Source organism: Halichoeres trimaculatus, unplaced genomic scaffold, assembly GCF_033239565.1.
Source record: "Halichoeres trimaculatus isolate MK-OKI-2021-1 unplaced genomic scaffold, fHalTri1.1 fHalTri1_scaffold_23, whole genome shotgun sequence".
NCBI classification, from domain to species: domain Eukaryota; kingdom Metazoa; phylum Chordata; class Actinopteri; order Labriformes; family Labridae; genus Halichoeres; species Halichoeres trimaculatus.
The window spans coordinates 3,848,588-3,872,923 of record NW_027437201.1 but is presented as its reverse complement, the minus strand read 5'-3'; the positions used below and the strand labels follow the sequence as shown (position 1 = coordinate 3,872,923).

General features: G+C 39.7%; 2 protein-coding genes and 1 long non-coding RNA gene across 7 annotated transcripts in view; 2 read left to right on the top strand and 1 right to left on the bottom strand.

Annotated features, from left to right (window-relative positions):
* Window positions 1-323: 323 nt before the first annotated feature.
* On the top strand, window positions 324-14,671 carry LOC141784899 (annexin A4-like). 2 transcript variants are annotated; one of them, XM_074662851.1, is made up of 15 exons: window positions 324-545; window positions 4,285-4,696; window positions 5,609-5,646; window positions 5,809-5,952; window positions 6,062-6,149; window positions 6,251-6,345; window positions 6,478-6,591; window positions 6,776-6,866; window positions 9,093-9,172; window positions 9,304-9,360; window positions 9,440-9,533; window positions 9,641-9,736; window positions 12,357-12,415; window positions 12,538-12,660; window positions 12,746-14,671. In XM_074662851.1, exons 2-15 carry the CDS (start codon window positions 4,297-4,299, stop codon window positions 12,803-12,805), a joined length of 1,539 nt encoding a protein of 512 aa, XP_074518952.1. In that variant the 5' UTR covers window positions 324-545; window positions 4,285-4,296; the 3' UTR covers window positions 12,806-14,671. The 2 variants fall into 2 exon arrangements, with proteins under 2 accessions (XP_074518952.1, XP_074518953.1); XM_074662852.1 differs by having other exon boundaries at window positions 324-549.
* A 3,152-nt stretch (window positions 14,672-17,823) lies between these two features.
* LOC141785228 (uncharacterized) overlaps window positions 17,824-24,336 on the bottom strand; it is a 44,441-nt gene continuing 37,928 nt past the window's right edge. The window contains exon 5 of the long non-coding RNA XR_012597506.1: window positions 17,824-17,952. This is a non-coding gene — a long non-coding RNA (uncharacterized LOC141785228). The remainder of the gene's footprint in view (window positions 17,953-24,336) is intronic.
* Window positions 21,193-24,336, top strand: part of LOC141785227 (disks large homolog 5-like) — a 53,346-nt gene continuing 50,202 nt past the window's right edge. For all 4 annotated transcript variants that reach the window (XM_074663409.1, XM_074663408.1, XM_074663407.1 and 1 more), the window contains exon 1: window positions 21,193-21,899. In XM_074663409.1, coding sequence (XP_074519510.1) covers window positions 21,602-21,899 — 298 coding nt within the window. In that variant the 5' untranslated portion in view covers window positions 21,193-21,601. The remainder of the gene's footprint in view (window positions 21,900-24,336) is intronic.

Genomic DNA, 24,336 nt, shown 5'->3' with positions numbered 1-24,336 from the left:
ATTTTATTTCTGTCTTGCATTTCTTCTGAAACAATATTTTCATTTTTTGTTATATTTTTTTTTTTTCAGTTCAAATATTGTGCTGGTTTGTCTTTTCACAATTTTGAAATTTAAAGATATGGTTCAGTTTTGCAGAAAATTAAAACATGTTGTAAATGGAGTGGTAATAACATTTAGAAAACTTAATCTTTTTTATCTATAGTAACTTTTTTCAGTGGAACACAGCACACCGTATGTGTTGAAATGTACCGTATGAATAAAGTGGATGACTGGACTGAACACTGCTGTGTTAGTTATCCCTTGCAATGAAGTTAATCACTGCAGACAAACGCTGCACTGTCCCCAGCGGCGAAGCAGCACCACGGCCCGCTGAGTCAACACCATCCTCTTCTTTCCTCTGTGTGGTGATAATAACCGAGCAAAGGTTATTTTGACTGCAAGACGGAAACAATGTTGAGGACCCACCCACCTCCGGGCTACTCTCACTGCTTCCCTCTGCCTCTCTGCGCTGGTCTCTTCCTGGATCTGAAGTGCGTGACTCCCAAGTAAGTGAGTCCAATCTTTTTTTTATTTTGGACAGCTAACACCCACGTTATTCAAGTATTAGCTTTAAAGACGACGAAAACTTTATGTACGTGCTACAAAAACAGATTCGTGCAGGTCTATTTCCCTGTTTGTGGAATGTAGGAAATTAGCCTCGCCCAATTAAACAGACACAGCCCTGTGTGGATGTTTAACGGTGTCGATATCAGCAACAAACGTAAGACGTAAATCACGTTTAAACGCTTAAAACTGGTCACTGGCACTTTTTCTTTTTACATTGTAAATGTCTGTCGCAATAGATGGTTGCAGTGGATGCTAACGCTTCACAGTAACTTCCCTCGGTAGTGTTATGTAACGTTAACGGACCGCAAGCTCCTTACAAGCTCCGGGAATAAAACAAAACACCACTGTTACTGTGCTAATAAATTTAAATAGAATTATAAATCTTGGTTTATTTATTAGAAACAGACTTGTGAAAGCTGTGTGGTCCAGCTTTGGAGCTAGCATACAAGTTTATAAAACATAGGCCCATGATGCTTAAATCAGATTAGGGGGTCTGCTGCTCTTAGATGAAAGGACAGTAAGTACGACTTTGAAATGTGTACAAAAAACTACGAATATTACGAATAAAATCTCTGAGTAGTGTTTCTTATTCATAAATAAAGCCTTTTTATGTCAATTCTGATTTTTATTTCAAATTTCCTCACTTCGTTTGGTTGCTAATGTGTGGTTAAGTCGAAACGTGTTAAATTACGATAACACCTGAACGCCTCATGAATGTTTCCAAGGGTCCGAAGAAGACAGCTAGAAACACGGAGACGGAGGAATGTCAATGACACACAAACGCCCCTCACCTTTGACACACTGTGTTTACTACCACTCAAAGAATTTATCAAACGAGCTCTAAAATAGAAAAAGTTTTAACAACACTTTTTTTAAACCAATAAACAGCCCTGAAAGTCAGATATCTGTCGTTTTAATACCACTGAACGGCTATCAATGCCTGAAAGTAGGCTACTTGGTGAAATGTTGTGTTGACAAACCAAACAGTCAAGTATTTGTTAAATTCAGGTGCCTGCAGCCATAGCTCTTTCCCAGTTTCATGTAAACAAAAGAAAAGTATTGGGCTTTACAGCTGACATACCTGCAGTTGTAAACAACACTTTATAACAATAATGTCACTATTCCAAAAGAGCACAAGAAATAGTTAAGATTACACCATTAGAATGCAATTTGTAATATATTATGACATATTTGGGGGTGACATGGTGATCAAACTCTTATGTCACTGTCATATGATAAAGAGAAGTGACAGTTTTGTGTCGTGGGTTGAGGGCCAAGGCCACAAGTAACAGAGGCTGAGTATCATGGAGATTGAGTTAAGTATCCAAATGTAAAGAAGCTGTCACACAGCAGTTTTTACTAATTTGCTGTCCAAACATATACCAGATTTATGCCACTGTAGTATTACAAAATAAACTTATGCATGTAAAAGCAGACTCTACAATCGGACAAACAAGATTTTAGTCCTTGGCTGCTTGGCTGAATGAAAAAGAAAGTGTGGTTCAGGATTCACTGGGTTAAAAAAGACAGGGATCTTTGGTAAGCTCGATGATTTTAAGATGATAGCCAATGTGTTGGCGTAGTAGTTATAAACTTTATGGTGACCACATAAACTTGTAGTCAACCTTGACCTGATCAGATTGTTGTTGGGTAGGATTACCCTGCTGCATTTAGCTTTTGTTCTAAAGCTACAATTTTCAACAATTTTTTAACCTCTTAAAGCAAACTGGCAAGTCCAAATTCATCCTGGCCACACTGCACCCCTGTCAAACTGCTCTCTCCACCACTGGCTGCAATCTGCCTGCAGGACCCATGACCTGGGCTTCATTGACAATTTTTATCTGTAATGGAATCGCTGGTCTCTTTTCAGGAAGGATGGACTTCACCCAAACAGATCCAGCTCACAGTTATTGAAACAAATACCCAACAAACAATACAGTTTTCCTCATTTAACTATGTGCACATGATGAGATCCACACTCCTGGCTCTCTTTCATCCTGGATCACCCCACCTCTGCTGACTGCTTCCCCAAACTGCACCCCGTACCGCAATCCAGCCTCTTTTCCCAACACTACAGCAGCTACGCTCCACATCAGCCTTCTTCATCACCTTCACCCTCTCTGGTCAGCATTGACACTATCATTTCTCATAGACACCTGCCAAGGGAAAAACCCAGCATCAACCCTGTGAACTTCTCAAACCTGCTGAACATTCCCCCTTAACCCCAGTGTCACTCCTCTTCATCCCACAACTTGATAATGGCTTTACTCAACACTTGTTCTCTCAACAATAAAAGTCTCATCATAAATGACTTTATCACCGAACCAACCTGGACTTTCTCTGTCCGATGGAAACTTGCATAAACTCTTGGATTACTTTTCATTAAACCAGGCTACACCCATCGGATCCATCTACATGGACAAACCACGCCCTGAAAGAAGGAGATGGTGTGGCTGTTATCCATAAAAAGGACATCAAATCAACACCAATTTCCATCCCTGCGACAAGTTCTTCCAACACATTGTTTTTAAACTTTCAGGCTCTACTCCACTTGTCACTGCTGTTATCTACGGTCCTCATAAGCCAAACGTTTCCTTCCTCTCTGACCTTTCCGATTTTCTGACCCAACTCAGCCATTTCATCTTCCATTCTCCTCCTGGGTAACATTCATATTGACAACACTGACCGCAAACTCACCATAGAATTCCAACAAATCTTAAACTGCTTTAAAATACATTCTGGATGTGGTCTGCTCCTCTGGTCTCACAATAACTCATCTCTCTAACCACAACCTCCACATCTCAGACCATCTTGCCATTAAATTTGGACATCAGCATCCCAAATCCCATAGCTTGAAAGGGTTCATATTGTCTTCTTAGTTTTTTACTGTTTTAAAAGGGTTCTTTTTGAAAGACAGAGAGGTTTGTTTACCTGCTTTACTAGTTTCAACCCTCTTCTGGGGTCTTTGTCAGAAGCGTCACGTGATGGTGAAAGTGACGTGTCATGGGCTGCTTTTATGGATTTACCAGCAGGGAAGCTTGCGCCCCCTACTGACTGGCGCCTTCTCCAGGAAGAGGGTCCAAACTAGTAAAGCAGGTAAACAAACCTCTCTGTCTTTCAAAAAGAACCCTTTCAAAACAGTAAAAAATCCCAAATCCCACGTCGCTCCTGTGATCACATCACCCCTGTTCTTCACAGCCTCCGCTGGCTCCCCATTCCCTAAAGCATCCAGTTCAAAGTCCTTCTACTGACTTTCAAAGCCCTCAATAACCTGGCCCTTCACTGTCTAACTGACCTGCTTCACCCCCATAATCCACCCACCAGTCTTGGCTCCTCTAATGGTAACCTCCATTAGCAATAAGCACCAAATCTGGGGTGAAAGAGCTTTCACCATTGCCGCCCCTTCCCTCAGGGACTCCTTACCCAAACACATACGTGACCTTACAACGTTTGAATCTCAGCTCAAAACATATTGTTGTATTTTGCTTTTATTATGTCTTTTTATATTTGTCTTGCATTCTTTAAGGTGTCTTTGAGTACTTTGAAAAGCGCGATACAAAATGTGTTATTGTTATAATAATTATTATAAAATGAACAGCAGGATCCTCAAGGAAGTCCTGCAATCAAGAGAGAGTCCTCAAAGCACAGTAACAAGCAACAGCTCCATGTCCTCTCCAGGTTTAAATCAAGATGAGCTACCCAGGATACCCTCCTCAATCCGGCGGATACCAACAACAAGGGGGGGGTTACCCACCTCAACCTGGTGCATACCCACCCCAAGCAGGCGGCTACCCTCCAGCGGCCGGCGCGTACCCACCCCAGGCCGGCGGCTTCCCTCCTGCAGCAGGAGGCTACCCCCCACAGGGAGGTGGATTTCCCCCACAGGCCGGAGGATACCCACCCCAGGCTGGTGGGTTCCCTCCTGCAGCAGGCGGTTACCCACCAGCAGCAGGCGGTTTCCCACCAGCGGCAGGGGGCTACCCTCCTCAGGCAGGTGGCTACCCGGCACCAGCTGGAGGCTTCCCTCCTCAGGCAGGAGGATACCCGGCTCAGTCTGGAGCGGGAGGTTATCCCTCCCAACCCCCAGCAGGTGAGGCTCCAAGTGAAATACTTTGATAAATATATCTATTAATATGCAACATTTAAAATTACAATTTGTTGATGTAGCACCAACAAAAGCTTTCCCATGACACTACATTAACATCAGATTTGGACCAAAGGCTTGACCCATTGTTGATCCTTGATTGAACCAACACTTGGCAACACTGGAAGGTCCTTTGAAGAGGCAGAAACCTTGAGCAAGACCAGACTGACTTGTACTTATCCATTTGTCTTAAAAAGGATGGGCCGAAAAAGTGAGAAAGAGGGACAAGTATTGCACAAAATGCACTTATTAAACCTGAATCAGGAAACAAGATCTCAAAACATAATTTTCCTAGAAGTCTTAGCCTAGAGCAGGAAAACTTTAAAGAAATATCATGACCAAATAAAAAGTTCAGTTAGGACCACTCTCATCAAAACAACTGAATTACTACTTAAATTTGGAAGGACTGCTCTAATATGGGAGCTCCTTGCCCTTCCACCTACCTAAATGGAATGCGAAAGTCTGATAAAGGGAGAGCACATCCCCTCTTCCTTTCATGTGCATACAGGAAAAGCCAAGATAGGGAGAGCATCAGCAATAACAAGTTATTTGCATACAAAGTTTCATGGTGTGGCTCTGCTCTCAGAACTCCCTGCTCTTCCATGTGCCTAAGTGAAATGGCAAAACCTGAGGAGGGGAGAGCACACCTCCTTCCCCTTTAATGTGTATACACAAATAACCAAGGCAGGGAGAACATCAGCCAAGACCACCCTGGTTACAGAGTTGAAAAACATACAACACTGCAGGAGTACTCTAAAGCAGTGGATGTAATGTTGAGCTGTTAGCTAATGTTCTGTCAGCCAGGTTTGATTTCATAGCCTGAACTCATTACATACTATGTCTATTTTCTCTCTCCAGGAGGAGGCTGGGGTGCAGCACCAGGTGGCTTTGGAGCGGTACATAACTTTTCATCAACTCTGTACTCCTACCCCACACAAAACATGCTAACCAGCTGAAGCTAAATCTCCTGTTAGCTTAAATCCCCTCATTGCCATCCCTTCCACTATGTGAGTTCGCTGCTCTCGTCTGTAGACTAACAGCTGTCTCTCTTTTTGCAGCCTGGAGGGGCTCCACAGGGATACCCAGGGGGCCCCGCCCCAGGCCAGCCCATGCCAAACTACCCTGGAGCCCCCGCCACCAACCCCTCCATGCCTGGATATGGAAGTGGAGTTCCATCCAACCCTCAGGCACCTGCTATTCCTGTAGGAAGGATTTGTTTTCATACCAAAGCTTCTTAGAAGTGATGTTCTAATGCACATGCTGCTAAATACAACTGTTTTGCTAACATGTTAATGTTTTGGTTCATTCCAGAAAGGTTTCAGGGGTACAATTAAAGATTTTCCAGGAGCTGATCCCCTGAGAGACGTTGAAGTCCTCCGGAAAGCCATGAAGGGTTTTGGTCAGTAAATGCAGCGCATTCAAACATGCTAAACCCCTCTACATTTTTGTCACTTGACACTATTGAGCTCCATATTCCCTTTAATCCTGTTCTCTGCACAGGCACTGATGAAAATGCCATTATTGAACTGTTGGGAAGTCGCAGCAACAAGCAGAGAGTTCCAATGGTCGCAGCTTACAAAACAACTTATGGAAAGGTGTGATTTCTGATGTTCTTCATTTTACCGTTTTCTCCTGACATCAAATCTGCCATCTGCCTCTCATTGATCCACGTCGCAGCTTTTTCCAGCCTGACATCATGGTTTGGTGTTTTTATTTTCCTCTCTAAGGATTTAGTCCACGATCTGAAGTCTGAGCTGACTGGAAACTTTGAGAAGCTGGTTCTCGCGATGCTCAAGACTCCCTCACACTTTGATGCCTCTCAGCTCAGAGAGGCTATAAAGGTTGGAGGATTTATTTGACTGAGCACGTGCTCTGATTTGGCTTTTGTGGTTCAAACTGTATGTGACTCATCATGAATGAGAACGTAAGGGAAAGAGGAAGCCTGACAAGCTGAGACCTGTGTTCCTGAATGAAGCTCTTGTATCTTTAAGGCCTCAACAATACTTTTTCTATTACTACTATCAGGGAGCAGGAACTGATGAGGCCTGTCTGATTGAGATTCTGTCTTCCCGCTCGAATGCCGAGATTGTTGAAATAAGCAGGATCTACAAAAGTGGTGAGTTCAAATTTAATGTATTTAGAACAAGGGCAAAGAAAGAAATTACTTTTTTCATTAGATTTGTTTTGCTGTCTTGATATCCTTAAAATTAGGTGAGATGCAAAACAAAAACCTGACTATTTCAAGCTTGTTTTCATAGATTCACAGGTCCATGTAAAAAAATTAGCATATCATGGAAAAGTTAATTTGTTTCAGTTATGAGAGTAAATAAGTTAAACTCATATATCTAAAGATTTAGTACATGAAGGGTAAGGAATCTATTTCTTCTAGTTCTGATGATTGTGACTCACAGTTAATGGAAATCCTAAATTCAGTTCCTCAAAAAGTTCAACATTTCATTAGACTGATGACAATTTTGGTGCTGCGGGCAGGAGCCATTTCCTGCTAGAAAATGAAATCAGTGTCTTCATAAAGCAAGAAACATGGATTGTCAAGCACAACCCCTTCAGGAATTTTACGAGAAGTTAACTGACAGAGTCTGGAGTCAGTGATCAAAAGCCACCATGCATGGACGTATCAAGGAATTTGGCTGCAACTTACCCATCGGTGATGTTTTGGTGTCATCTGCTGCTGTTGGTCCACTGGGTTTTCTGAAATCTGGAATCAATGCAGCTGTTTACCAAATTTAAGAGGAAATTAACAGCACTTTATGATTCCTTCTGACAAGCTTTATGGGGAAAGGAAGGACTTGGCTCCTGCCCACAACGCCAAAAGTCCTATCAGTCAAATGAAATAGCCGAAGTTGTTTTTGTTTTTTTGCTGAAATTTGGATTTATATTAACTTTAACCCAAATTACCGACCATACCCTCTCACTCTTTGGACCAATTCTGTTGGGATCCTAGGCATACAGATCCGACCCCAGAAGGTGAAGCAAGAAACACTGCAGTCCTCTGATTGATCGAAAGAATCGTCAACTCTTGTGCAACAGCAGCTTCCGTATTTCTCCTCGTGGCACACAGCCTTCTCTGAAACAAATTATTCTTTGTAACAAAGATCCACATAGAAACTGCAAAGAAGAAAAATTGCTGAATGTCTTCCATGTTTTTCTACTTCATTGGATTTCGTTGGGGTACACTGCGTCCCGCTGCTTTGGCATCACACTATAACGTAGCTGACGCGGTTAGCAGCATCCAGCTTAAACGTTGCCTACCAAGGGGGGCATGGTTGGCTGTGGAAATACAAACAGGATCAGGCTTTACCAAGGGGCAACATCTGGTTTAGAAAAATGAAGCCTATGCTGAAGTTGCTAAAAGCTGCTGTTTGTGGAGAATCTGCTTGAGGCTGGCTGCAGAGAGACCAGAAACCACGTACACACCAAGCCAAAAAAAAAACCTTTTACCCCATTAAAAAACGTATTTACAGCCAGCCTGGTTAAAAAAAAAAAAACTTGTGTCCGAAATGCTGATGTCGGCACAGCACTTTAGCAGTTAAAAAGGGAGATAAAAGCCGGTGTCATATCCAATCTGGCTGCGTCCGCGGATTTGCTTCATTTCACTGTATGAGGAACAGACAGGTAGCATCGTGTAGACTGCGTCCATGTTTAATCCAGTCTATGGGCTTTACCGATCCAATCTGTAGCAAACTGTACTGATCCTGAACTGGCTTAGTGGAAACGGGGCTATTGAATCCAGGTTGCTTAAAGTCCAGGGTAAAGTTTCCACTGTCAGTGTTGGTTTGGAGCACCATGTCATCTGCTGACGTTTAGCCACTGTGGTTCTGGAAGTCTGGAGTTAGCTCAGCTGTTACCAAATTTAAGAGGGAATTCTACAGCATTTCATGCTTCCTTCTGCTGACGAGCTTTATGGAGACGCTGATTTCATTTTCCAGCTGGACTTGGCTCCTGCCCACAGCGCCAAAATTTCTATCAGTCAAATGAAATCATCTAACTTTTTGAGATTCTGCATTTTGGGTTTTTCATTAACTTTGAGCCATAATCATCACAATTAAAGAAACAAATGCTTGGAATAATTAAATCTATGTGTACGGAATTTATACCATAACAGACTTTTTGAAATTAACTACTGAGCTAATGTAACTTTTCCATAAATTAACTTTTAATTTATTGAGATAACAGTGTGTTGTTTATGTTCTGATTTTACTCAGTGTCAGCCCTGCTCTTGGTCTCTACGTAGACAATGGGTTTTTGAAAAGCTGGTGTCTAAAGTGCATGTAAATATAATGCAAATGAAGGTATTTCCCTTAAAGCTACACCTCCCTTGCAGAGTACGGGAAGAGCCTGGAGGACGCCATCAGCAGCGACACCTCCGGTCACTTCCGCCGACTCCTCATCTCTCTCAGTCAGGTAGCTGCTGCATGTTTTACCCCCGATCCACAACACGCTGTCATACATGTTTCAGTGAAAGTGAAGCACAGACACATTTCAACGCCTACATTCAGTGTTTTTAACGAGAGCACACGTCTCCGTCTTTCTAGGGAAACCGTGATGAAAGAGAGACTGTAGATATCTCCCTGGCCAAACAGGACGCTCAGGTATCAGAGTGTGTCTCATGTTGTAAATGTCTCTGAGAGTGATAAACGAGCCTGATGGTGTTGCTTTTTGTTTTCACAGAAACTGTATGCAGCCGGGGAAAACAAAGTGGGGACTGACGAGTCTCAGTTTAATGCCATCCTGTGTGCTCGCAGCAAGCCTCACCTCAGAGCAGGTGTGTGAAGTTGACACTTCTCCATCCAACAACAATATGAGCTGCACATGTTCACATTTAAATATTATGACTACACGCACGTCCCCTGTGTTTCTTGTCGTTTTCAGTCTTCCAGGAGTACCAGCAGATGTGTGGCAGAGACATTGAGAAGAGTATCTGCAGGGAAATGTCTGGAAATGTGGAGTCTGGCATGGTGGCTGTGGGTATGTTCCTTGAGTTTCTTTTTTTCTAAACCTCAACCAAACTTAAGTGTCTTTCCAAACACATGTTGAAGCTTTAAGTATATGTCAGAATCACTTGTTAAAGCTTTCCTGGAAGGAGTTCAAGAGCGTCTTGCAGATGCCAACAAGCTGGTGTGTGACCTAAATACTCTTTTATCGTCGTTGATTGATGGAAAGTGAAAGATGGACTGACAGGCTTACTGTCTGGAAGCCAACATAAAAAGCTTATTGGTTTATATCTTGCATGGTTATGGGCAGGAATAGAGTCAGTAAGCCACACAAAGGTCTGATTGTAGTTTGTAGTGTTGCTGGAGTCACAGATATGTAATGCATTTGTGTTATCTGAGACAGTCCACACCTTAAACGATAGGCAATCAAAAGAACCAAGGCACAGGTTATCCTAAAAACATTTAGCTTGAGCGGGAAATGTTGTGATAACAAAACTTGACAGGTTTTGTGATTACAAACATGCCTCCCAGGACAGAACTGGGAGAGGCAATATCATAAAACAAACAGTACAGTACAGTACATCAGCCTCTCTGCCTCTAACCTAGTTATTTTTGGTTTGTATGTCAGTCTCAGATGTTTCCAGCTGGCTTCACTCACTTTGTTTTCTACATAAGGAGGTGGGGTTAGGTGGAGGTGTTTCCTATAGACCAATTCACTGTTTGTAAACAGTTATAGCTGCACGCATCTTGGCAACAGAAGTGCAGCTGAGTGTAATGCTTTGTGAAAGGGCGAGAGGTGTTAACCACCAAAAGTAACATTATTTTATACCTGAATAACACCAATTTGACAGATGGTCACGACTCACAGGTTCATGAGGAATCAGTGAGTGGACACAATAACAAATGAACAGATATTCAGTTCAGAAATCTAATGTGTACCACTGAATAGAGTTTAAACACACGTCAGTCAATGCTTCTGCTGAATCATTTGTTGACACTTACCAGGCTGTGAAACATAAAGACATGAACATGTGTCAATAAACCAGAAACCCTACTAAATCACAAAGAGCACACAGACTGCTGTGTCTGAGAGCTGGGTTATTATAAAGGAGCCAGAAAACTACGTCCAGACAAAAAACTGAACCAAGTATGACAGAATATTAACGGTTTGTATTCTGAAATTAAAAATAAGACTTGGAGATAAATAGTTTGATAGTATACTTTATTTTTACTTGAATATAAAATCTGTTTCTGTATTTACCCACTATAGTGAGTCCATGTTTGGTCATAACCTGGGCCCAAAACCAACTTTTTCATTAAATACACAAAATTAAAACTGGATGTAAAATATCTGCCATTTAAAATCATTTGTTCGCTGTCAAACCTGGTTACCTTAGGTTGGATAAAGACAACACAATTAGTAACAGCTACAGACGTCGCTGGTGTTTCAGTTTAAAGTGTGACCCTGTTAACTGGTGACCCTCAGCTGACAATCACTAGCCACGTTTACATGATGAGTTTTTTTGTCTTTCTGAATGACTTTTCTGAAAACACTAGTATTTATGGAAAGGAATATTCCAATCTCTGGTCTACATGCGCCGCTATAATCAAACAGAATACTCAATGGGGTATGCGCAGAAAAACGTAAACATCACGAGATTTATCAAAGACGGAGGACGACAGTTTGTTTATCACTGTGTTGCAATACTCCGTATTGCGAGTTTTTCGTCCGTCCAGTCTTGAAATTATGTTCAGTTCTTCAAAGTTTAGATCAAAAGCAAACTTTCCTCCAGTGCTGACTGCTCGCCACCATTTTTAAAGTTGAGGATCATCTCTGGTTGCGTCTTACGTCATATCTGAGCATGCGCTGAAAGAACACACCCTGACAACTTTCCGTTTGAGTGGATACATGAAACCTCAATAAGTTTGGGGAAAGGAATATTCCACTCCTGTGAAACCGATTAAATGTCCATTCAGATTGGCACTTTTCTTTTGGAATGAGGTGTATACAAAGGTTAAATTCTTTCTCTTTGAGCAAATAAACCGAATGCAAGCAGAATATTTGGGTCCATGTAAACGTGGCTACTGACATGTTTGGCTTGGAGTCACCAGTTAGCAGGGTCACTCTTTGCTCCAGAACACCTGTAGCTCTATAGCCGTCAGAACACAATAGAAGTTGACTCCATGGTGTAGTTTTGTTTTGTGACAACTTACCTCAGAACAACCGAACGTTTTATGCTGCTAACAGCTTTAATTTAGTGTTTAAAGAATGAAAACTTGGCTGAATGAATGAAGCTAAATGCCTCTTCTGTTGCCAGTATGCACGCTCATATTATTGATGATATCGATTAAGCTGTAAGGTGATTGTTATTGCGTTGATATTACAGCAGCATTTTAAAGGACACTTCCACAGTATTAACACAAAAGATGGAAAATGATAATAGGGCCGTAGAAGTGAGCATATCAGCTCAACCTGACTTCAACCAGACTTTCTGTCTACATTCTTGCTTGTGAGGTACGTTGCTTTGGACAGAAGCATCTGCTAAATAAAACTGTAGAACTGTAGAATTTTCTAAATCCTAAAAAGTTAGGGGTATATATTTGACAGACCTGTGAATGACACTTATCTTTCTACCTGTGCTTTTTCTTCCCAGTGAAATGCATCAAGGACACCCCTGCCTACTTTGCAGAAAGGCTCCACAAAGCCATGCAGGTACACGTTCTGTTTTTGTTTAGATACTCTGGTCATCACACACACTCACACACGCACGACCACAGCACACTACTCACAGGTTTGAAGACCAGAGGTACTCACTGTTGTTGATGTGTTGACAGGGAGCTGGCACCAAGGACACAACCCTGATCCGCATCATGGTGTCCCGCTCTGAGGTAGACATGTTGGACATCAGACAGGCATACGTGAAGACTTATGGGAAATCACTGTACACTCACATCTCAGTAAGTCCCACTTAAACAGAACTTAAATCCACTTACCTTTTTTCCCTCCTTCACTTTTTAAACTCATTATTCCCTCACTCATCAGGGTGATACCTCTGGAGACTACAAGAAGCTGCTACTGAAGCTGTGTGGAGGTAGTGACTGAAAACAAAAGAAGAAAACACTTTATCAGGACACATCATACGTCCACACTGAAACAATGTTAGAGGACCTTATATCGCCTGTGATGCATGCTGTTTAACATCAAAATGTCAATCATTATAATCACTTTTATATTCTCTTTAGTGACTTGTGATTTTTTTGTTACTACTGTATAATAGATGTACGGGAGAGAATAAGGGCCAAGAGAAAAAAAAGGGAGGTGAGGCCAGTAAGAAAAAAACAAAAAGAACAAGAAAAGCTGATGTTAAGAAAAATATATATATATATATATTTTCCCCTCAGAATTCGAATAAATTCAAATTCAAATCTCAAAATTCTGAGAAAGAGTCATGTTTCTGACTTTGGCCTGACAAAATTGCAACTTTTTTCTGAAAGTCAAAATTCTGAAAAATTTAAACAATATAAATATTAGACAGATTTCCCATGTTGGTCTCAAACTTTTGTTTAAAAAATAAAAATAAAATAATAAAAAAAAATTAAAACTTAAAAAAAAAAAACATAAAATCCTGACTCTAATTCCAAAATTTCATTTTATTATTAGAATCAAGATTAAAGCCAAAAAATAACAGAAGAGTAGTATAAGGTCAGGATTATGAATTAATCTGAATAAATAAATAAAATAAAATGTAAAACTTTTCTTCTCAGAATACAGAGATTTGAGTTTGAATTCAAGTAAGTCAGAAATCTAGAAATATGTTTGATTATCAGGGATTAAATTCAGGATTCTAACATGTATCTTAAAATTCTGGCAAAGGATAAAATTCTGACACAAAAGTTGGAAATCTGACTTTTTTACTTAAAATTGTGAGATTTAAGTTTGAATATTCAGTTAACTTTAAGAACTTTAAAGCAGAGTTTTAAAAAAACCACTAGCCTAACCTCTGATTTTTTTTCAGAGGCCCTTACTCTCTTCTCTCATAGATGATTGCCAAATAGTAAATTAATATTTTTTAAAGACACAAAGATAGCTTCAACATTAGAGGGTACAAGACGGGTGTCTTTGAAGAAAGTAACTATGCTAAATGCTAAAAATGAGATAGAATAGTCGGAAAGATTCCAACACATAGGAAGAAAGACAGTGGAAGAAAAAGTTTCTAATTTATCAGAAGTTTATAGCTCATTAAGAGTAAATAACATCATAACTGCAGTGTTTCTTATCATTTCGTTAACTTCCTGGCCAAGCATTTCAAATGTGTTTGTTTATATATGCAATGTTTTGTAAATGTAATACACAAGTTTAACCACATATGTATGACTGAGTCTCAAGCAGAGTAGACATCATTGGATGCTTGTGTGTCATAGTCAATTTTATGAGTAAATGTCTATTTGAATTAAGAAGACCTGAACTCCTGTACGCAAGTCTATGCAATTTTTTCTCCATGCCAGCTTTGACAAAACCTTTGCTCCTGAATGTGTTCGGCTTTCAGATCATGTTCAGCGTTCAGACTGTTGCCTTTTTGTCCTGAAAGCTCCAAAGCCAAAGCATAAAGATGTATCATACTGTGCCTTTTTGTCAAAAAGTGCAAATAATCAAACTCAAACAGATGAAGTGGTGAAATCTTTCTTTGTGTTTACATTTCTTTCATGGTGTCCCTGCCTGGTGTGTGCATGCTGCTGCCAGCAGAGGGCTCTGCTCACATGAAGTATCATCTCTGATGTCTGTGTGATCCTTCCTTTCTGCTGACTTTAGAAGTTTAGCTTTGAAGTGATTATCTCTTGCACTAATTCCTCTCAGCTCTCATCCCTGTAAAAGGTTGTAATCAAATGGATGTCTTTATAGTTTCACCATGTGATGGTCCATGAAAATATCAAACAGCCATTTCTCATTTCAATAAAAAAAAACTGGCGTATCTGGATGGTCATTGTGCAATGGGATCATGTGATTTGCATGAAACATCGACTGTGGATTTTGTGCTTTGAGCCGGAACACAATGAGCAATTTGCATTTCAAAGGCAGCCTCATTTTCAGCACCTTGGTCTGGATTATGACTGAGTCAAACACCCCTCCCCTCCTCTCCTCCACGCTCTGAGCATCACAGGCTGCACGTTCTGTTAAAAGGTGCGAGTAATGTGGCTTACATAAGGGATGTCTGTGTGCGTGAGGGGAGAAATGCCCAGGTTTGCTTTGCAGCTCCACTGATACGGCACAGAGAGCTTTACTGGGGCTATAAATAATGTCCACATTGGAGGCACGGGTGTCCTAAAGTCTTTTTTCTGCGTGCTGGCTGGCCTTAAAGTGCAGCCTCAGAGGGAGGCAAATGACTTCACTCAGCCTTGCTCCGTCTTCACCTCCTCACTACAGACTCCAAATAAAAAGCTCTCAGCAGCTGGAGAACAAAAAAGGGATGAATATTTAATGTTGGCATTTGTGTGTTTTCTCTCCAGCCGGGACGGTTTGCTGTGATACCTCCTGGTATATAGGTCAGGAGCAAAATCAGGAGGGGCTCCCATTTGGCTTTTACTTTAAGAGACAAAACAAAACACTTCCTCCGATTCTGATTTCTAGAAAAGGAGCTTGAATAATGGATGTGATAGCTGGATGCTGCACTCTGTCTGGGACTTCTTCACACTTTGATGCACACAAGCAGGGATACACTGTTTGACTGAAACTGCAGACACGTGAGAATGACTCGTGTCAAACAACGTTAGAGCATCAGCGCCAATATTGACTCACACATTCCGTACCATAAGTATAACCTTTACTCTACGGTGGAGAGGGTTGGATACCTTTTACATTTGAAATGATTCGATAACGATGCCCGGTACCTAGCAATCAGTACTGGTACTCAACAGTACCAATTTTCGGTACTTTTTGGTGTTTATGTGGTTAAAAATATCAATTTGGTTAATGATAAAGTATATATTTTTTCAATTTAACATATTTATTCTTTAATATATAAACATTTTCAATGCTGTGTTCATGTCCAGCATGGAATATCACCTACTCTTCCACTCCCTCACAGTCACAAGTATTCATTCAGACGTCATAACATGGTACCGTTTGATTTTAAGTGAATCGGTACCTAATCCCTATTTCGGTACCCATCGCTAATGGTGGCTCTAAAGGATCAAGCATTACCACCACCACTACTTATTCCAGTAAATGCCAAAATATCCAACAAAACACCAAAATACTGAATTGAAGACACAAAAAGTTAACAAAATGCAAAAATGTTTCCTGTCACACAAACATTTTGCAGATGAATATTTCCACAAACTCTGATATACCCACAAAAGCGCAGTTATTTCCCAAAATTCAAAACAGTTTCATGAAATGCTAAAAGAAAATCGTCATACTGCCCTATGCATTTAAACAAAATATGAAACTTTTAACGGTTAACAAAAATGTTGCATGAAGTGCAAAAAATATCTTAAAATCAACACTGGTATTTCATAGTTTAGACAAAAATTTTACAAAATCGCAAAAATTGCACAAAATATAAAATATGGCATGAAATGCATGTTTTCAAAAGCTGTTGAAGTGTTCATTGAAAGCAAAAACTTCACCAAACACAAACAATTTTTTATGAAAATCAAAAATATTTTTTACATTATTTAAGTATTAAATGAATCAGACAAAAAAAAAGAAAAACTTCAGAAAGTGCAGAACTCAAAAAGTATCACTTTTATAATTTGTGGAAAATTATGTTGTTTTTTTTTTGTTAAAAAGTCCTGCATTTTGTAAAGTTTTTAAGCGCTTCAAAAAAATCATATGTTTTGCAAAATTCTCCTGGCCTTTTTTGTTGTATTTATTAAAATATGCGTGTTAGATGTTTTTTTTAAATCTCCACTGACAGCTTTCACCAATCACTGAAATGTTTTTAATGTGAGGCAAAATGTTTTTATTGGTTTAGAAGTGTTCATGACATTAACCTTGAGGGTCACTGTAGTTTTGTCCCCCCAATGAGATTTTATTTAAAAAAATAAAATAAAATAAATAAATCAATAATAATAATAATAATAATAATAATAATAATAATAATAATAATAATAATAATAATAATAATAATAATAATAATAATAATAATAATAACAATAATAGTCTTCTTTAACTTTTTAAAGTGTCGTTAAAAAATGACCAGATACCCAACACTAAATCCAATTAACTGATTCAACATAATCTGGATGAAAAATTCAAATCTGTGACTACATTGGGATTACTCTAGATTTTACCTTCATTCACGTTCCTATCACCGCCCTCCCATGCTATTACATTTCATAAACAATAAGTAAAAGTAAATATCGACCAAATAGTTAAAGTGCAGTGGATTTTCTCCAGCTGTCCAATGAGGAAGCTGCAGTTAAGTGACATTTGGTTGCCAGGGACGTAATCCTGCTTTAAACTTCATGAGTGCATATAAGCAAATTACAAACCAGAGGATTAGATGGACAACACATAATGAGATGTTGGAGCAGATATCATTACCCAGCCTGCAGAGCTGCAGTCTGCAGGCCCAGAGGTGCATCGTCTGATATTAGAGGACGTATAAAAATAAAAGCAATCAGACTTGTTTTTTTTTCTATTTAAAGGTCTGAAAACATCCCGTTAAGGAAGCTTTGAATGAGAGGGATCTAACAGACCACAGCACTATAAATGGCTCCACATAGTGTCTTCACTGCAAAGCAACAAGGAGTGTATGAGCCTCCTGTTTCAGTCTGATTGAGTTTTGAATTTGCATAATTCACAAATATTCCACCTTTTGAGTTGTTATATAACCATTAACATCATTAGAGCTGTGCTGAAGTTATAAAAGAACGTAAAGGCACAGTGTGTTGGCTTTAAATCTTGGCAACACAGCCCAGCTTCTGAATAATACACAGAACTGTCAGCAATTACAACAAATGAGCTCAGCGTCGATTTCCAACTACAGCATCTTCACAGGTCTGCTTTCTGTATTCAGGCTGCAGAGAAGCTCATATCGTCTGTTGTCTTGCATGAGATTTGCTTGCAGCTTAAAGATAATTTGTTTCTTAAGGATATCAGCTTTACATGCTGCCTACCTCCCCTGAGATCTCATGGATTATGTGGAGCAGAAGAAAAGCTTATACAGAACAGCAGCGGCAGATGTGTCAGGGGGCGATCCAGATGAGGAACAGGCAGCCATAGGATCTGGAGGTATACAGCCGGCCCTGAGAAGAGATCAAATCATTGAATTAAGCTTCAATACTGGGTTTAAATCTAAAGCCTGTGGAGGCACTTAATGAATGTGCTGTGTAAGTAACTGGATTCAATGATGAGATGAGGCTTGGGCAGCAAATGAAAATATTAATATGTAATACTGTAATAACTGTCAGAGCTTTTAGTTTTTAAGAGGAGGAATTTTTTACCCTCATAACAAAAGACTCCAACATGCAACATAGTATAACAGCCATTAACAAGCAGAGGTTCCCAATTTGGGGGTTGGGACCCCCTATAGGGCCACTAAACACTGATATCAAGGTCTCAAAATGCCTTCCAGAATCAAAAACTATTTACAACAGCATATTTCATTCATTATAAAAAAAAATACTCACATGTACGAAAATGTATCCACTGTCTTTTGCAGTTTTTGCAAAATTTTATGTTTGGTTCGTTTCTATCGCTCTCATTTTATTTATTTATTTATTTATTTATTTATTTATTTATTTATTTATTTATTATTTGGTACCATTATTATTTTTGTTTTAATTTATTAAGTATTTTGTCTTTGAGAAAAATGTGCTGAGTCTGCTGTCAGGGTGAATTGTCAAACATATATCACCTGTTTCTGTATGAAGAAACATATGAACCATGCTTTGTAACAAGCCTTTAAAAAGTTCAATAAAAACCTAAATACAAAAAATATATACTCAAAAATTGAGGTTGCATTTCATATAAAAAACATCCAAACAAAAAATATTTGTTCGGTGTTCCACATTTCTTTGTTTACAGGAAACATCGGTATCAGTGGTAGCAGGTTAATGTAGGAAAATCAGCAATGTGTTTCTATAGGTTACTTTAAATAAGCATCTTATTTTTTGTTTGTTTTTGCCTCTTTTTTCTGATTGACTCATTAGTTTACTCTCCACAGACTTTATGGAATATAGACATAGTCTCCGAGAAGACACCTGTCAATTCCTGATACAGTTAAATGAAGCCAATTGTCAGATGCGGCCATATTGGATATGACCTGGGCTTTGCTCTTCCTTTTTAACAGCTATACAGCGCCCATCAGTCACATGAGCAGCTGTGTCTCTGATTGGACAATCAGACTGTCCTAATACCCTCTAAACCCCTATATTAGAAGAAAATTCCCCCCCCCTACAGTGTGTGCCGATAGTGTAATTAGCGCTTTAGACCTAAGGACTTTTCATGAACCAGACTGTAAATAGGCTTTCTGATGCCCTAAAAGTCTGGGTTTTTTTTTCTTCATGTGTACATGGTTTTCTGTCTTTCTGCAGCCAGCCTCAAGTGGATTCTCAATGAACAGCAACTTTCAGCGCTTCCTTACAGGGTATTCTCACAGGGAGCTGCTTGTAACTGGCTGCTGTTTAGTGAGTCACGGGCCAATATACTAGAGTCACTTTTGGGCTGGGTATTTGCTAATAATCTCACAATTCGATTTGATCCAATTCTTTAGGTTGCGGTTCAAATCTATATTGATTTAAATACTTCAATTATCGATTTTCATGCCCCATGTGAACATATGTGGTATGTCACCTCACCTTTTGAAGCAATAAAACAACCCAAATGTCAGACTTTGAAGCTGAAGTATCTGGCTTTATTTTTTTGGTGCTGCTTTGGCTGTTGTTTTTTTGTTGTTGGGTCTTTGTGGCTCTCGTCCACACAACAGGAATAACACACACACACTCCCCCCATTTGCCAGGAGATGAATCGATTCAGAGGATTTGCTGAATCGATATTGAATTGAGTGAGGCAATATTTCCATGCATCGATTCGATATTTTTACCCAACCCTTGTCACTATCAACCACAACTAATAAACACAGTGTAAGTACTTTTTTTTTATTGTCATTACTGTCAAACTACATCAGTTTGTGCTACAGTTCATGACTATTGTTATAATCAGTATTGAATTTGATAAGATGTCGAAGCTAACAGGACAAATACTTAGTCCAATTAGCAACATTGTGATTATTAAGATTTTTCTCACTCTTTACCCTCAAGCCCTTCAAATAAGCACTATCTTCTTATAATTCCCCAACGAAGACTTTGTGTGGACATGACTTTTTATTCATTAGACCAAGGAGTGATCTTTCGTTCTCAGACCTTTTTTTTTGAAGGGAACTTTAAAGCAAAAAAAGAGTATGTGTTGGCCTGTCTCTGCTCAGACAGCAAGCAGGTCTGGACGCAGTGCCGTGCACAAACATTTGGAAGGGAAGGAGTGAAAAGAGAAGACAAGGCACATCCAGCAGAGTGGTTTTTTTCTAGGGCACTTTTGCACAGATTTGTGCCTCTCAAAAGGTCAGTTTAGCATGCGTTTTTGCCACCTAAAAGGGCAGTTTATCAGGTTTCAACCAGCCAAGGGAGCAGTTTATCGCATTTTTACCTCCAGGAAGGACATTTCAGCCCATGTTGGGCTCCTTACAGGTCATCCTAGCGTGTGTTTTTCAACAAGTGGGCCTTGAAGAGGGGCAACTACATCCCCTGCCCCCCACTGTGCACACCACTGGTTCAAAACAAGCCTCCGGATATTTTCCAGTTTTCTTGGTAAATTCACATTTTTCATAACTCAAGGGGGTCAAGCCTTGATTTTTTAAATTTAGATTTACTAAAAATGTTTCAAAGCCACACTTTCACTTTGTTATTGTAAGCACATAGTTGTAGCATTAATTTGTGCTTAACAACATATTTACAACATTTAATAACTACGTCATCATTGTGCTAATATTAAGTTCAGCTGTGGGAACTTTAACCACATGTATCACTCCGCCTCGGACGCTCTGTTAGCAAACACCTCAAATATAAATATTTCCTCTCATGCCTGTTTAGCTGACTCGTTGACTACAAAATCAAGCAAACGTGCAGACAAGCGTTGGCAACAGTTCTGTGTCTGTAAAGTTGCGGAACTAGTTGTACGGGTGGAAACAAATGAAAGAATAATTAAACAAAAACGACGAGCCTGCTGTGAACTGCTCTTTATTACACTCCAGGTCGAGCTGATACTCAGTAACCCCACCTCCACCCTGAGAGCCTATTGTTCCTTAATGGTCTGTTTAACTGAAACAAACAGGGGCTTCTCCTTTGTTTGTTTGCATCAAGCACTATTTTTCATAATGGACATTACAGTGGCGCTAAAACAGAGCCAGGTGCGTTTACAAACAAAGCCCCGCCCCCTTTACCTTAAATGTCCATTGCTCGGAAATATGATTGGCACAGGGCTACAGCTGCTTGAACGGTGGGACATGGCGGAGTTGGTAGTCTGACCGAGAGGGCTGGAGAAGAGTTTAGACACTTTTCAAACATGTCGAAGAAACTTAATGTGGGCTCGGCTGTGCCTTCGTAACGTGCGCAGAGCTGAACGTAAAGAGGCAGAGGCGTATCGTTTGTCGGGAAGGACGGAGGGCGGCTGGGAAAATGTGTTGTCATCTTCATGCAGTCAACAGCCTTGGGCAACAAATATGGCTACTTCTTGTGTATCCTTCAATTCGGGTGGAAAACCGTCCCAACTGGGCCGAGCGGCATAGTTTCGGGGAGTCGCCACAGTAGTAGGAAGTGACTGCCAGGAAGATTAAAGAAGCTGGATTTGTCCCGGAGCTGGTTTTAAAGCGAAGTGAGGGGGGAAGGAGGAGAAGAGGAGATGGAGCCAAAGCATAAAGAGTTGTTGGAGAAATGTTACCAGAACTTGGTGGAGTCGATAACAGATGCGGACCGAGTTGTGGATGTGTTGGCTCACTGCGGGACCCTCAGCCAGTCTGAGTGCTTCGAGCTGGGACACAACTGCTCCTCCAGCCCGGAGAAAGTAGACCTCCTGCTGAAGATACTGATAAGTAAGGACAGAGACCATTTCGCAGAGTTTTGCTCGGCTCTGGAGAAGACTCACCCTCACCTGCACTCTGTGCTGCTCAACGGAACCGGACCGGTGGATCACACAACCGGTAAGACTCACAAATAGGGGTAATAACTTGATCGTAACAGTTGATGGATGAAGCTGATCGTTATGCAACCAAGACAACTTCATTTAACTGGTGTACAGTGCAAATGTGATCACTAATGTCCTTTATCTTGGTTCTGATCCAGAGTTCGATCCAGAATTATCTAACTTAGAGATATTGACTACATGACAACTTGATGAAGGGCATGATGACTTTTCCTACATACACACACATACACACACACACACAGAGGGAAAGGCAGAGAGGGCTTCACAATCATGTGACCTGATGCTTATTTACACTCACACTACTGTGCTTGTTTCCTCTGCCATGTCACTAAAAGCACAGCCTGCCAGCTCTTTGTGAGAGCATTTAATGGACCCCAAAAGGCTCACACAATCAATGTAGTGACAACAGGGCTGCCTAAAGTTCTGCCCGAATCAATAACCCTCTGTGAAAAGTCAAATGAATGAGTGAGGAATTAAAACACAGGGCAGTGACTTACTTTACAGGACAATAGCAGAGTTGTAAGTGGCTTGGTACAGTTCTAACTGCAATTCACAATCAGGTTCATTATGGGCCAGCCTGTGAATCAACTTTTTATGAATTGAGTCACTAAAATAGAGCTGGACAATTTTGGGAAATAATCTAATTGCGATGTCTTTGGACCAATATTGCAATTGCGATTTAGCATGCGATTTTTTAAAATTAATTAATTAATTCATCAATTAACTAATTATTTTTTTGGGGTGGTTATCTTCTACATTATTCACTGAACACAAGCAATAAACCGTTCAATAGTATGACCAACACAACAAAGAATAACATCAACATATTAATAGTTTTTTCCTGAATGCCAGGCCTATGTGTTATGATGAAATGAGATAAATAAAAGCATGAACTGATAAGAATAATATATATTTTGATTCAACTATTGCAATCATAGTAGAATATTGACCGATTTAACTTCAGGCCTTGTAGATATGTAATAAAATTATCATTAATTTCCTTATATAAAATCAGATTAAGGGAAAAAAACACAGCAGAACGACAGGCCTGGTATGAACATTGAAATAAAAAAGTAAATATGAATCCTCTTGTTTATGGATCTCACACAAAGTAAAGTGCAGGAATGTGAATAAGACCAAATCTCTGGCTCAACCACTGAAATGTGTCAACATGTCAAGCGCACTTTTTTATAAAATGAAAAAGACATAATGTGTGAACATAAATTTGAAAAAAAAAAAAAAAAAATCTGATATCTCATCAGTAACAAAACACAAACTAAAGCAAATGCATATTAAAATGCTTTTTTTTTTGGAAAATTGATTTGAACATTGCAATCTATAACATTGTAATGTTGGTTTAAATTTGATAAATTGTTCAGCCTTACACTAAAAGTTGTATAAAATGCCAGCACAAGTCCCAAAAAAAACTGTCCACTGAAGAAAATCATGGCCCAAAGTGACCTCCTGAATTGCCTGTAATAACACTCTTACGATTCATTGTTTAACTGGGAAATATGTCACTTGAAAACTGAATTACATTATTTTTCTCCAGCAAGCAGTACAAAACCATAATATATTAAATTATCCTTCAAATACCATGACTGGTAATGTTTTGCTTGACAGCTGACTCAAACAATGAATTTGTGTCCAAAAGAGTTCCCTTTACTTTCTATTGATTAGCTAATGGTTCAGCTGTGATGTATGTTGTGTCACTCTAAAAGCATGTGTGTAAAGAATGTTTTAACAAAGTTGGCCTAATATTGGTATTGGCTGTTAAAAGCTTAGGAAAAAATTGATCGATATCGACAGATATAAAAACTTCCGCTGTATGGAAAAAGTACATTAAAGAGGGGGTATTGTCCTTTTTTTTCAGCTTTCATACTCGCCCTCTGGTGCCCCTGTAGCAGCTTTACAAGATTCATACCATTCCTGTCTTGTCTCATTGATGTTTTAAGAAACCTTTATTTCAGCCTCTGTCTGAAACACTTTGTTTAAGTTGTGTCTCTCATGACCCCCTTCTCTCTGATTGGCCAGCCAGGGGGAATAGATATGGGCAGACCTTCATGTTTGAGGTCCACACCTTTAATGTGTCACAAACTAGTAAGGAGATCCTTGTCATCATCCAGGCAAGTCTTATCAAAATCTAGGGCTACTTTTCTGGGTAGGAGAAAAAAAATGATTCACATAAGTATCAGGAATTTTGTAATCAGGATTAAAAAAATTGTTTCCTCTGACTGAGGTGATGTACTTTTTGGGAAAGTACGGCTTCTGATAAAGTCTGTAGACATCGTCATTGTTTCACTTTTTTACATAGTGTGGTGTTCAAGAAGTGTACTAAAAATCTAAAGTGTTGAAAAATTGCTCTTTAAATCGAATCAGCATCCCAAAAATGATAAAAGAATTGGGAGAAAAACACATCGTCCTAGCCGTTC

Bases quoted from the DNA above. Each gene is read 5' to 3' on its own strand.
- LOC141784899 (XM_074662851.1), top strand. From the start codon at position 4,297: ATGAGCTACCCAGGATACCCTCCTCAATCCGGCGGATACCAACAACAA. The intron at 4,697-5,608 runs GTGAGGCTCCAA...TTCTCTCTCCAG, and splicing joins TCCCTCCCAACCCCCAGCAG to GAGGAGGCTGGGGTGCAGCA. The intron at 5,953-6,061 runs GTAGGAAGGATT...GGTTCATTCCAG, and splicing joins CTCAGGCACCTGCTATTCCT to AAAGGTTTCAGGGGTACAAT.